At 40.8% G+C, this 15216-nt stretch overlaps 1 protein-coding gene across 5 annotated transcripts in view; it reads right to left on the bottom strand.

The window, feature by feature from the left end:
• ncapg2 (non-SMC condensin II complex, subunit G2) overlaps nucleotides 1–15216 on the bottom strand; it is a 113266-nt gene that overhangs the window by 96406 nt on the left and 1644 nt on the right. For 4 of the 5 annotated variants that reach the window (XM_069914732.1, XM_069914727.1, XM_069914728.1 and 1 more), the window contains exons 2-5: nucleotides 8772–8900; nucleotides 7435–7623; nucleotides 6498–6612; nucleotides 387–544 (exon numbers count right to left, since the gene is read on the bottom strand). In XM_069914732.1, coding sequence (XP_069770833.1) covers nucleotides 387–544; nucleotides 6498–6612; nucleotides 7435–7623; nucleotides 8772–8849 — 540 coding nt within the window. In that variant the 5' untranslated portion in view covers nucleotides 8850–8900. Of the gene's footprint in view, nucleotides 1–386; nucleotides 545–6497; nucleotides 6613–7434; nucleotides 7624–8771; nucleotides 8901–15216 lie in introns of those variants that run through there. The other variant, XM_069914731.1, reaches the window with a different exon arrangement.

The raw sequence follows: 15216 nt of genomic DNA, 5'->3' as shown, positions 1-15216 counted from the left end.
ATTCTACAATATTTTGCTACATCAGGGATATTTGAATCAAGGCACAATATTTCCATTATTGAAAAAGAACAAAAATAAACAAAGAAAATCAGTGAGATCAAGTCCAACAGTTGAAGAATGGAATATTGATGTGAGAAAACAAGATCAACACTTGAATAAAAAATAAAAAGTTATGAAAAGAAAAAAAATTAAAGAAATTTTTTTGAAAGGTCAAGAAAATATGCCAAGCAGAGAAGAATCTGTCAGAACCAGATAAAGAACCCAAAATTGCAGCAAGAGAGATAGGGTGCCACGAGATGACTTTTTTCCTCCTGAGAACTAACAGAAGTTTGGATCAGAAAGTTTAATATTGCGTAAGATTAATCATCTGATCAACATTAACTTACCGAGAATTTTCCCATTAGGCTTTTCTCCAACAACATGATAAAGGCTGTTTTTCCCAGTTCTTCTTTCCCTTCTAATCCTTTCTCCCACCAAGCCTCAAACAAATGTTGGATTGAGATTTTCAACACTGTTTCAGATGTTGGCAATACTGGCATAATGCCTAAAAAGTAAAAGAAATAAAATTAAACATCAATTTTTTTTGGATCCAATGGTGATGGCCTGTTTCCGGTCATTGAAAAGATATATATAACAGTAATATTATTGCTCATCTTTAATATCATCTCATAAATATAGAATGTCCAACCTGCTCAATACTTTTATTTTTTAACCTTAAACCCCTGTGTCTTCCAATTACTGAGGAACAAATGGCTTTTGTCTGAATAATCCAAAAGGTCAATGGAAAGTTAAGGACATAAAACAAATGCTACATGCAGAGATAAGCAGTAAATTCACAAAATATACCAACTACTTCAAATAACAGCAGTCCACAACTCAGGAGGGAAAATATTTCTAAATGTCCTAAATCAGGAATCTGGACACTTCTTTTCTATATTGCACAGCATCAGCTTTAAGTGGGAACCTCTTGGTGTACTGTGGAACATATATTGACAGGTTGCATCGTGGCCCACTTTGGAAACTAGAATGCCCAGGTACACAGAAGGCTTCAGAAAGTAGCAAAGTCCACCACAGGCACCAACCGAGCCAAGTCCACCACAGGGACCAGTCTCTAATCTGTGAAAGTATGAGGTGATGCCTCCAAAAGGCTACCAACGTCATAAAGGATCCCCAATCATCCTGGTTACTATCTTATCTCTGCTCCCATCAAGCAGAAAGAACTGAAGCCTATGTCCTGCACTTTCAGGTTCTAAGATTTATTAGAAAATAAATATTCAGTTAACCTAGTGCCAAAATAAGTGATTGCAAGTGTGCAGTCCTTTTATGGTGGAGGAGCATTTCCATGATCATTGTAACAAAGGAAGCTTCAGAAGCCCGATAGCTGTTGGAAATAAACTATTTTTGAACCTCAAAATGCTGGTCTTCATGCTTCTCTCCCTTCAGCTCAAAGGTAACTGAAGGAAGTGGTTGTAATTAGGGAAAATAGGTTTAATGACATTTGTGAAAACTGAGGTCCTCCATCAGCCAGCTCCCCACCATAACTACCAGCCCCCCCACATCTCCATCGGGCACACAAAACTCAAAACGGTCAACCAGTTTACCTATCTCGGCTGCACCATTTCATCGGATGCAAGGATCGACAACGAGATAGACAACAGACTCGCCAAGGCAAATAGTGCCTTTGGAAGACTACATAAAAGAGTCTGGAAAAACAACCAACTGAAAACCTCACAAAGATAAATGTATACAGAGTCGTTGTCATACCCACACTCCTGTTTGGCTCCGAATCATGGGTCCTCTACCAGCATCACCTACGGCTCCTAGAACGCTTCCACCAGCGTTGTCTCCGCTCCATCCTCAACATTCATTGGAGCGCTTTCATCCCTAACGTCGAAGTACTCGAGATGGCAGAGGTCGACAGCATCGAGTCCACGCTGCTGAAGATCCAGCTGCGCTGGATGGGTCACGTCTCCAGAATGGAGGACCATGGCCTTTCCAAGATCGTGTTATATGGCGAGCTCTCCACTGGCCACCGTGACAGAGGTGCACCAAAGAAGAGGTACAAGGACTGCCTAAAGAAAGCTCTTGGTGCCTGCCCCATTGACCACCGCCAGTGGGCTGATATCGCCTCAAACCGTGCATCTTGGCGCCTCACAGTTCGGCGGGCAGCAACCTCCTTTGAAGAAGACCGCAGAGCTCACCTCACTGACAAAAGGCAAAGGAGGAAAAACCCAACACCCAACCCCAACCAACCAATTTTCCCCTGCAACCGCTGCAACCGTGTCTGCCTGTCCCGCATCGGACTTGTCAACCACAAACGACCATGCAGCTGACGTGGACATTTACCCCCTCCATAAATCTTCATCCGTGAAGCCAAGCCAAAGAAAGAAAAGATGTGTATAATGGATGAGAGGTTGGAGTTTGGGATGGACTAAGCTATGTTTGCTACCTTCTGGAACATTCTGTATTTTGGGCATTCAAATTGCCAAACCAGGTTGCAATGCAACCAATCAGTATACTTCCAATAGTCCACAGGTTTGATAGCATACTCATTGACATGCCAAATCTTCTCAGACACCTTTAACAGTAGAAGCACTGGTGTGCCCTCTTCATTTGCCACGATGTACTGACTCCTGGTGAAGTGTACTGAAATATGAACTCCCAGAAACTTAACTCTCTCCATCACAGCCCGATCAATTTGGAGCAGTATGTGGCCGCTCAGCCTCTCCTTCCAAAAATAACCTCATCAGTCTGGGTATGTTGACAGCAAGATAGTTGTTCTGGCACCACCCAACTAGATTCTCCATCTCCGACCTGTACTCCAACTCATCATTTCCAATTATTTGGCCAATAACAGTGGTGTCTTCACCAAATTTGTTGATCAAGTTGGCTAAACGATTATGAATGTATAGGGGGAAGAGTAAGATACTAAGCATACAGGCTTGAGGTGTTCCAGTGCAGTTGGTCTGCCTAGAGGAAGCAATGTTTCCAAAATGCACTGATTGGGGTCTGCTGAAAGTCAAAGATCATGTTGCAGAGGAATGAACAGAGTCCCACGTCCTTTAATTTCATCACAAATTGCTGCAATCAGGTGATGGTGGAAGGTACAGGGAGGGCCCTGAAAAAGATGCTCTATGATTAGAGGAAAGGAAGGAGGTAGCGCTGGTGGAAAGATGAGGATGACAAGTATAGGTAGTGGGTGGGGATGAATTGGAAGGAAGAGGAAATACAGGGCAAGAGAGATGGGGTTGAAATGGAAGGAAAAGAAACCAGGCCAGAGAAATAAGGGAAAGGGAAGGCAGAGAAGTATACCAAGAAGGCAGGGAAGTGTGTACTGGAAAGTGTAGAAGTCAATATTAATGCTCGCTGGTTGGAGACTAGGAACAACATTTTCCTGTGATCTAGGTGAACTAACAGAGTAGAGGGCCAGTGAGATTGCATCTGTCATTAACCTGTTGTGCCAATGGTTGAACTGAAGTGGGTCCAGACCATTCCTGAGATAGGAGTTGATGCACTCCATAGCCAATCTATAAAGTACTTCATCGCCTCCAACTGATAGTTATTGAGGCAGGTTATCTTGCTCTTCTTAAAGCAGGTAGGGGCCTCTGATTTAGCAAAGGGTTTAAAATCCACAAAATCTTCAGCCAGATGATTTGCATAGGTTTTAAGGACATGGCAGGTATACCATCGCTCAGATGTTCATATCAGCCTCAGAAAAAAGGGCTGTGGGAGCTCACTAGGATTCTTCATTGTTTCCCTTCCATTGGATACATTTAAAGCAGAGATTAATAGGTTCTTGATTAGTAAGGGTGTCAAAAGTTACAGGGAGAAGGCAAAAGAAAGGTGTTGAGAGGAAAAATACTTCAGCCCTGATTCAAATGGTGGAGCAATGTGATGGGCTGAATGGCCCAATTCTGCTCCTACATCTTATGTCCTTATCCAGACTAAACTACTATTCTAATGGACTAAATTTAATTCCTGACTTACCTCAAAAACCTCAAATTGATTTTCTCAATCTTTTTCAATAGTTTTGTTTTTATATAGTTGTAACAATGTAAGAAAACCTTGTTAAAAAAACCTTATGCCACATTATTTAAAAAAAAACAAAAAAATTAAAAATATGATTATATAATCCAAGCCCTAAACCATCCCAAAGTTGTGTAGCAGAAAAAGTACACTACTAGTAAAAATAAGAAATGCAAATCTACAAGAACCACAAATTACATAGTGGAACCCCATTATAATGCGATAGTTGGGGGTCAAAACAATTTCTTTTTTTTTTAAATTGCATTGCAAAAAAAAGTAGGGTTGTGCTAAATCTGGGCTTCACTACTGTGTACAATATATACACACATAGATTGAGGCAGAAACCCCATTCATGGCAGCTTCACCACCTACCTCCACCACCCACCCCCCCCCCTTCATCAATGTGATGAATTCCCCAAGATAAAGATTACTGTGCTACCTTAATCATTTAGACGCACCACTTCTAAACAACCACTGCACCACAGGGTGACCATCTCTGGTACTGCACCTTTTAAATTGGGCTCACTTAACATTTCATCACAAAGAACAGAACGTGGACATTAAGTGGCACATATCCTGTATATATCCAGGTCTGATGACTCTATGTCCGAATTTGCATTAAATTGGGGTTCCACTGTAATTATCATTCCCATTAAAGATTATGAGATTCAAAAAGGCCCCAAAGATTAGTTGATTTAAGTTGATTAATACATCATCTCCAAGTGCCCATCACCCATTACTACAATTTAAAGTTGTGCATAGAGCCTCTATGTCTTTGACACTAAGCTAGGAGGGGTTGTGCGCACAGAAGAGGGGGTCAGGAAGCTCCAGTGTGATTTGGATAAATTGAGGGACTGGGCAGATACATGGCAAATGCACTACAATGTGGATAAATGTGAGGTTATCCACTTTGGTAATACAAACCGGAGGGCAGATTACTATTTGAATGGCAATAGATTAAGAGATGGGGATGTGCAGAGACCCCTAGGGGTACTTGTACACCAGTCTCTGAAGGCGAGCATGCAGGTACAGCAGGCGGTTAAAAAGGCAAATGGTATGCTGGCCTTCATATCAAGAGGGTTTGGGTATAGGAACAAGGATACCTTACTGCAGCTGTACAGGGCCTTGGTGAGACCACACCTGGAGTATTGTGTGCAGTTTTGGTCACCTTATCTAAGGAAGGATGTTCTTGCAATGGAGGGAGTGCAGAGGCAATTTACCAGGCTGATACCTGGAATGGCAGGAATGACTTATGAGGAAAGATTGCGCAAATTGGAATTGTACTCGCTGGAGTTTAGAAGATTGAGAGGGGATCTCAGAGACATAAAATTCTGGCAGGACTGGACAGAATGGATGCAAATGGGATGTTTCCAATGATGGGAAAATCCAGAACCCGGGGCCATGGTTTGAGGATAATAGGCAAACCATTTAGGACCGAGATGAGGAGGAATTTCTTTATCCAGAGGGTGGTGAATCTGTGGAATTCATTGCCACAGAGGGCAGTAGAGGCAGGTTCATTAAATATATTTAAGAGGAAATTAGATATATTTCTTCAGTATAAGGGTATTAAAGGTTATGGAGAGAAGGCGGGGACGGGGTACTGAACTTTTAAGATCAGCTATGATCTCGTTGAATGGCGGAGCAGGCTCGAAGGGTCGAATTACCTACTCCTGCTCCTATCTTCTATGTTTCTAAAAGTTAAATTAACTTGTATTTATCCTAATATTAGCTCTCTTTGTGACAGATGTAAGAATAAGGACGGTTCTCTAATTCCTATGTTCTGGTCACGTCTGACCTTAGTCAAATATTAGAAAGAGGTTTTTAATATTTTATCAATAATTATTAATGGAATTTAAACACCAGATCTGTTAATAGCCTTGTTTGGGATGGATGAACAGAAGGTAGTGAAATTGTCTTCATCTCAAATGTCATGTTCTGGCCTTTGCTGCTCTTATTGCAAGACTTTTTATTTTGATCAGATGGAAAGATGCTGTCTTTCCCACTTAATCAATGGTTACATGATATGATGTCATATTTAACTTCAGAGAAAATAAGATGATCTTCTCAATCTAAACAATTCCAAATTATTTTTTTTAAGTGTATGTGGTCAGAATTTGAAAAATAAACAGAAAATACCAGAAACACTCAGCAGGTCAGGCAACATCAGTGGAGAAAGTAATTCACATTCCAAAACAAAGACTCTTCATCAGAATTTGGAAAGTAAGAAAATGTAGATTTAAGTTGCAAAGAGGGGTAGGCATGAAGAGAACAAGGGAACAACCTCTGAAATGCTTCTGCTGAAGCCACTGATTGATTTCGAGCCAGTTCTCAATTGCCAGCAAAATCATTCTGAGGTCAACCAGTACTCACCACCCAAGGACATCAGAGTCTGATAATGGCTTTTACATGAGGACTAAGGTATATTATAGGATTATAGGATAATTTAGATAAAGATTACCAAAAAAACTTACCATTAAAAATAATAGCAATTTCCAACAGGTCACTGTAAACAACATCCTCATCAATTACAGGTACAGAGGCAGCAACCACTTCAGTTATACCACTAATCACAGATAGTGTTTCCTTCTGAAGAGCGAAAACAAGAGAAACCTTTATTTTAAACACTAATCAATATGTTGTAGCGGGCCAAGCGGGCGCTCAACACGGCAATGCGAACAGTCGCCGGCATGGTTCTGCGGAACCATGATATGGATGTCTGCCTACTCACCTAATGGACCATACGCGAGGTATACTGAGTGCCAAAGAATGGCACGTTGAGCTATTGAGTCTCCTGCCAGAAGGCGCAGGACACTTACAAGGCTAGATTTAAACCTGTCGGTCCTGTGGATCAGCAGCAATCTCAGTGACGTCCCGTGGAAACTGGGACACACAATATATAAAAGCCTGTAAACCCTGAATAAATCAGTCTTGAGTTGACTACTGTGGCATGTGTTTGTATTTATTTAGTAGCTCTACTGTAGTAGCTGCTAAAATGTAATTGAATTTCAGTAACATTTAAAGCCCTTAAAAATATGAAATATTATGAATGTCAGAAAAATAATCTAATCAACTTTTTAAAAATCTCAAATACAAGTCACATCATGAAACAGAAATCTAGTAAGAATCCAATGAAGTTTAAATATTTAAATGGGGCACTAGATTAGCACTGCAGGCCACCTGCAGTACTCCTATCCTCCTGCTCAATATAATTTTAGTAATTAGATTGTAAGAAAATCTGTGCTGACTCTCTAGAAAAAAATTGCGACTTTCTGTGAATAGAAATGACCATTTCAAAATTAACCCAAAAACAATAACTAAGGTCTCTCAAAAAGAATTATAAGAATTAACTGTATGAGCTGAAATTATGAGAGAATGAGATGCAAAATATACATCACTATACCACCTCACCAAATCTAATGCACCCTCCACTTCCATTTCATCATCACTGTCTTCATCATATTTCTGCCAGTTCTCCACAGGATTGTCCAAAAGAACATCAGTTAAGAGAGTTTTCAACTGCTTCCACAACAGCACTTTTTGCTTCCGCGGGAACTCCTGCAGCAACTCATTCAGATCAAATGGATCAGATTTATTTTTCTGCAGGAAAAATTATACTGATATCAAAATACATAACATTTTCATCTTGGATTAATGTTAAACTATCTTAAACTTTTCAAAATCGTTCACTTTGTCCTAGAAATCAGTTAGCTTACTTGAGACAAAGTGAATGATTTCTGGGGCAACCATAGCAAATACAAAAGGACATCTGTTGAAGGTGAGTGTTTTTGTTTTAATAAAAACAGTAAATGACAGGTGCATTGATGGGGGAGATACTGGAGGTCAGTGCATGAAACAATTTCAAATAGGCATACAGATTTAAGAAGGGAGAGAGTAGGGTGATAGACTGTGAGGGAGGGAAGGATTAGTTTATTGTGAAGGTTTATATAGAGCATTGTGGGCAAAGGGCTTCTAGTTTGCTGTAATGTTCTATGCTCCTCCAGGTGTTGTGTTTTTTTAACCCAATTACAATTAATTATTCCCTTTGTTCCATCCATTGCCCTTTCCATTTTCAGATTTATTATCAGACTATATATGACATCATATACAAACCGGAGATTCTTTTTTCTGCAGGTGAAGCAGAATTACCAATTATGCATAATGCAAAAAAAACTGTACACAGCGTATACATGTAAACAAATCAAGAACTGTAAACAGATAATGAATATAAACAAACTGACTGCAATACAGAGAATTTTAAAAAAATTAAGTGCACAAGTAAGAGTCCTTTAATGAGCCCCTGATTAAGTTTGTTGGTGAGGAGTCTGATGGGGAGGGGCAGCAGCTGTTCCTGGACCAGCTGAGATTACCAAATGGAAAAATTGACGTTTCACAACTAAAATTCTGATGTGATATTCTTTTCAAAAGAAGTAGTGTGTGTCCCAAAGTACTAGATAATCAAAATGGATGATCTCAAAAACAATGATATGCATAGCTGATAAATAAAAAGCAACATGCAATTAGAACTTTCATGGGGTTTCTTCCCAGTAGGAAGTTTTGAACTGTGCACTGAGTTGTAGACCACTGCATGGTAGAAATATGCAGAGCAATGCAAACAATAAATGCAATAAATTATTTGATGAAATGTCAAAATAATCATTCAAAAGACATGCTGAATAGTTCTAAGGTTACATGCACAAGAAACCACCTTCACAAAGTTAAATAAACTGCTCCAAAAGTATCCTTACATGAAGCAGAATGAAATTCAAGAACTCCTTCACAGAATTTTTGCAGACAGATTGTAGAAAGGATTCACGCTTGGACATGATGCTCACTTCTCTGCATCAACCAAAATGAATTCAGCAAAAAATGAAAATCTGTTATGGAAAAATACAGTAATTAAGATATTTAATAAATAATTTAAGCTAGATTGTACTTTATAAAAAACATCAAATATTCCAACATGGCCTCATTTTTCACTCATCAATAGATGCAAAGCAAAAATTTCACAAATTCAAATGATCCAAGTCAATTGTCTTCTACCTATATGTAAAGCAGCAGCCATGTGAAGGGGATGCAATTGCTGAAAAGGCACAAGGTTAGTGAAAAGGTAAACAGAATGGCTAATGCCTTCCCAACACGACACAAAATGATTTAACATATTCTTGTTATCAAACCAATTAAGGCAACAGGTAAAATTTAGGCATTACATCCACTCAGGAATACAGACTCTATACAAGAAGTCAAGAATGTATGATAACATGAATAGAAAGGTTGCAGCATGTGGATTTGATTATGAAAACATCAGTGTCCTCTGACTTGCCTTGTGCTGTTCTGAATGCCTCTTCTGCATGAAAAATTTCATCACCCCATCTCAACCGTTCCACTGGTTACCTTTAATTTTGCAAGTTTCAACATTCAACAGATCATATTGATGAGAATGAGACCTAGCTAGCAATCCATTGCTTTTATTCATGACAACATCATTTGGAAGACAAATAAATATTAAATACTGTTACGGGCCAGAGGACCCCAAAATCCAGCAGCAATAGAAAATTCACCAAGACAAGTGGTTACTTAAACAAAAGTTGCTTTTATCAACATGAAAACAGAATCAAACTTTAACCTATTATTATTAACTTAACCTTCTTCTAATTCTAAGCACACATGTATATAATGTGTGTAGAAGTTCAGAAAAGTTTTGATTCACAGTCCAATCTCACTTCTCCAAGTTCACTGGTATCAGGCAATTCTTAATCTGTGCACAGAATTTAACATTTATGAATTTCACCAGGCTTTGGTGCTTTTAAGGTAAAAGGTTACTGCTCAGGAAGATTGTCGGTTTTCAGAGATTTGTTTGCTTATTTAAAGGGAAACATTATACAGCCAGCCATCACCTTTTGTATAGGCCACAAGGGCTTTGACTAGGCTGAACTAAGAACTCACAACCCGTCTTCAAAATGGTTTTTTCCACAAGTTTGCCAGCTTGTCCTGTTCTAGTCCCAGCTGCTGCTACTAAACTGTATAACTGAATTCTCTCTTGAGAGAAAAACACATGATCCTCTTAGAACAGCAAACTGCACCCAGTTTGCGGCACTGGACCCAATCTTCTGAGTTCGTTCATCTTGTGACAGAATATAGATGTTTTTGGGAGTTAAATTGGAGCAGAGTTTTTAGTGTATGTCACATACAAACACTTTAAAACAGATCTTATTTAAAATACTGGAGCTCTGCTAATGCTAGACATATCAATCCCAGAACCTTTGCAGAAGCTTTGGAGAGTGCCCAACAGACTACACTAGTGGATTGTTGTTTACAAAAAGGTAACAAATGAAATAACTCGTCAGAGTCTCATTCTGTCTGGAGTGAAACTTGCTGTTTCATGTGGGTCATGTGGTTTTGCGGAGAGGGAGAGATAAAGATCAGTTCTACCATTTTACAGTGAGCGGCAGCAGCTGAGACTGGAACAGGACAAACTGGCAAGTTTGTGGAAAACCCCATTTGGAAGACAGTTTGTGAGTGCTTAGTTCAGCCTGGTCAAAGCCCTTGTGATTCATGCAAGAGGAGAGGACTGGCTGTCTAATGTTTCACTTGAAATAAAAGAAACAGAAAGGAACTCTGTGGTGGCCTGAAAGAAAGAGGTTATCATCTAGAGAACCCTGAAGGGGCAAGTTTCTGCGGCAAGACACTGAAGTGGTGGATTTTAAAAAGGAATCAGTTGTGGGTGTCAGCGTACAACGAATCTCTCTCTGAAAACCAACAAGAACCTTCCTGAGCGGTAACCATTTATCTTTCAAACACCAAAGCCTGGTGAACTTCATAAATGTTAAATTCTGTGCACAGTATACGAATTTCCTGCAACCAGTGAACTTGGAAGAATGAGAAGTGAGATTGGATTGTGAATCAAAGAACTGTTCTGAACTTACACACACATTACATACACGAGCTTAGAATTAGAAGGGGGTTAAGTTAGGTTAGTTAAGTAAATAGTGTTAAGATTCTGTTTTCATGTTTAAAGATAAACTAAAGTTGCTTTTAATTAAGTATCCATTTGTCTTGGTGAATATCTATTGCTGCTGGGTTTTGGGGTGCTCTAGGCTCGTAACAATCTTTTGCTTTCCAAAACAATAATCCATTACTCTGCAGCATGTCCAATGAGCACCTACTTGTGAAGTCTCAAAAGGCATTCTTCAAAGATTTGCAGAGGTACTGGGAGCCTGGACTGCCTGGCTTGAGCAGAGCTTCAGCATTTTAAATGAGATCTGTTTTGAAGTGTCTATATCTGTGTGCAACCTAACTAAAAACCCTACAATTCATCTTCCAAAAGCATATCTATATAGAATGCAAAATATAACAATCTGTCACAATATCCTTAAAGAGACCATAACATTGCTGCCCTTTAAAATAAAACTCACATATTTCCTTCTCTGCAGATGCCATCTGGCTTCGTGACAACAAATACTGACATTTTGTTTATACAAAATAGAATGTATCATTATTTACTGCTGGAAAATAGCACCTTCTAGGTTTCTAGTTGAGTGTCAGATCTGTAATGATTTGTGTCATTGTGTTTGCAATGACTCGCTGGAGGGCGTTGTTGGTGCAAAGAAGGTATTTTGTGCAGTTGTCACTCTTACGGACATTGTCATGGTACTGTAGCAGGTAGATTGGTGAGGATGTCAATTATGTTTATAATTCACCTCCCGCTATTGACCTACTCTGGCAGCTATGATGCATTCACCTCAATTAACAGTGATGCTAGAGAGACACTCTCTAATGCAGACATCGAAATCCTTTGACATCAGACCTGGTCATGGTTCAAAATATTAAATGTCACTGTGACCATAACCTTCAAAGCCTCTCATTGTTACTGATCTAAATCTGGTTGTCATCTGCATAATATTCCTCGCCTGCCCATCTAAAATTCAAATACAAAGCACTATCAACATATAACTTGGGATCTCAGATGACTTTCCTTCACTCCAACTCTGAGTTCCAATGTGATTGATGATGCCAATAAGCAACTCAATTCCCAGGAGGTGCTTGATGGATGGTTTGGGATATTATAGATTTCTTCACCCAAGGCTTTTACGTGCTGCTCATGAATGAACACAAGGTTCACATCACCCTAAATGTTTACTCTTCATGGGCCAGGGATTGCAACAAGTCAATTGTCTATCTCATCTGGAAAGCTTTGAAAATATCCTTCAATTCTTCCTCTCTCCACTGATAGGTAGGAGCTCAGAATCATTGTGGGAGCTTGGTGGTCAGCATGGAAGACACATGGCCTGCCAATCTTATCCAAACAATTATACAACTGTGGTGGAGAAGAACAAATTCCTTGGTGTTCCCTTATCTAATGGCCTATTATGGACACACATCTCCTCATTTGTCAGTCACACATCCTGAGAAAACTGAAACAGCCAAGGGTACCAGCCACCATCATATCAACCTTCTACAGAAGCTCCATCAAGAGCATCCTCGCCAGATGCATCAGTGTGGTACAGTTGCTGCGGAGAAATGGATCAGAGGTTAATCCACAGGATCATGAGTGGCAGAGAGAATCACTGGATTTCCCCCCCCCCAATCGACATGATCTACTGAAATTGTTGCACAAAGAGGGCACACAAAATCATCAAGAATCCCTTCCACTATGCGCAGAAGATCTGTCAGCTGCTCCCATCAGGAAAAAGATTCAGGAGTATCAGAGCTTGCACCACTAGGCTGAAGAACAGCTTCTTCCCATGGGCAGTGAGAATGCTGAATGACCAAAGGAAAGTGTTCACACTAAGCATCTGAAATTCTCATATGCATGAAACAATATTTATTTATTGTATAAATGAATACTTGTCCTGCATATGTATTATTTGTCTGTAAATGTGTTATGTCTGGTTGTGTGTCTACGTGTTTTACACGAGGACTGGAGAACGCTGTTTCATCGTATTGTACTTGTGCAAAGCCGTCCTGGCCAGAGAAGAAACGAGCCTTCCGTCGCGCATGCAGCCATCTTCAGCGCAAACTCCGGGAGATCCAAAATGAGTGGTGGACTAGTTTCACCAAACGAACACAGCTCAGCGCGGACATTGGCGACTTCAGGGGTTTTTTACGAGGCACTAAAGGCTGTGTACAGCTCCTCACCCCAAGTCCAAAGCCCGCTGTGCAGCTCAGACAGCAAAGTCCACCTCAGAGACAAGATCTCCATCCTCAACCGATGGTCAGAACACTTCCAATCTCTTTTCAGGGCCAACCGCTCAGTCCAAGAATCCGCCCTGCTCCAGCTCCCTCAACAGCCCTTAAGGCTAGAGCTGGATGAGGTCCTCACCCGGGAAGAGACATAAAGCAATTGAACAACTGAAAAGTGGCAAAGCAGCAGCTATGGATGGAACCCCCCCCAGAGGTCTGGAAGGCTGGTGGCAAAATTCTGCATGCCAAACTGCATGAGTTTTTCAAGCTCTGCTGGGACCAAGGAAAGCTGCCTCAGGACCTTCATGATGCCATCATCATCACCCTGTACAAAAACAAAGGCGAGAAATCAGACTGCTCAAACTACAGGGGAATCACGGTGCTCTCCATTGCAGGCAAAATCTTCGCTAGGATTCTCCCAAATAGAATAACTAGTGTCGCTGAGAATGTTCTCCCAGAATCATAGCGCGGCTTTCGCGCAAACAGAGGAACTACTGACATGGTCTTTGCCCTCAGACAGCTCCAAGAAAAGTGCAGAGAACAAAACAAAGGACTCTACATTACCTTTGTTGACCTCACCAAAGCCTTCGACACCATGAGCAGGAAAGGGCTTTGGCAAACACTAGAGTGCCTCGGATGCCCCCCAAAGTTCCTCAACATGGTTATCCAACTGCACGAAAACCAACAAGGTCGGGACAGATACAGCAATGAGCTCTCTGTACCCTTCTCCATTAACAATGGCGTGAAGCAAGGCTGCGTTCTCGCACCAACCCTCTTTTCAATCTTCTTCAGCATGATGCTGAAGCAAGCCATGAAAGACCTCAACAATGAAGACGCTGTTTACATCCGGTACCGCACGGATGGCGCCTGCAAGCTCACACCAAGACACGAGAGTAACTTGTCCGTGAACTACTCTTTGCAGACAATGCCGCTTTAGTTGCCCATTCAGAGCCTGGTCTTCAGCGCTTGACGTCCTGTTTTGCGGAAACTGCCAAAATGTTTGGCCTGGAAGTCAGCCTGAAGAAAACTGAGTTCCTCCATCAGCCAGCTCCCCACCATGACTACCAGCCTCCCCACATCTCCATCGGGCACACAAAACTCAAAACGGTCAACCATTTTACCTATCTCGGCTGCCCCATTTCATCGGATTCAAGGATATCGCCTCAAACCGTTCATCTTGGTGCCTCACAGTTCGGCGGGCAGTAACCTTCTTTGAAGAAGACGGCAGAGCCCACCTCACTGACAAAAGACAAAGGAGGAAAAACCCAACACCCAACCCCCCAATTTTCCCTTGCAACCGCTGCAACTGTGTCTGCCTATCCCGCATCGGACTTATCAGCCACAAACGAGCCTGCAGCTGACGTGGACATTACCCCTCCATAAATCTTCATCTGCGAAGCCAAGCCAAAGAAAGAAGACTTGTGCAATCAGATGACAGTAAACTTAACATCAGAATCTGAGCCACTGATCCAGATTCTAGCATCTGCATCTCTTCCACCTACAATTTACTACTCCACTCCAGTCTCTTGAAGGCAAGCCAACTGAAAAAAGTTTTCCTCTCTTTACTTGTCAGATCTCAAACTGACATGTCGCCAATTCTTTGCCCACCCCCTTCACCCCAGAGATGGGGCTGACGAGTTCCTCCTGCAGTTCTTTTTTGTTCCACAGGTACCCTTGGTTTAGTGTATATTTGGAATTCTCTACCAGCGAAAAGAAAGGTAGCTTAGGACCTTGAAAATGTCGAGCTATTATTTAAAAATAGGTTACATTTATCAGGGCACTTGGGAAATATTGTTTAAACAACAAAATACTGTACTATTATACAATCTATTGAAAATGTTTGAAGTAAAAACAAACTGTGGATAACAGAGTTATATTGATTTCCAGATAGTTATATCAAAGACCTATCGCAAAAGATGAAAGCTCATAGCATGGAAGGTAACATACAAGCTTTGCTAGACTACCTAACAGGCAAAAGTAGGCACAAAAGATCAGAATCATGATTTATCG

Source organism: Narcine bancroftii, chromosome 1 (genome assembly GCF_036971445.1).
Source record: "Narcine bancroftii isolate sNarBan1 chromosome 1, sNarBan1.hap1, whole genome shotgun sequence".
NCBI lineage: Eukaryota > Metazoa > Chordata > Chondrichthyes > Torpediniformes > Narcinidae > Narcine > Narcine bancroftii.
The sequence above is the reverse complement of the archived record's forward strand: the minus strand, read 5'-3'. Positions and strand labels throughout refer to the sequence as shown.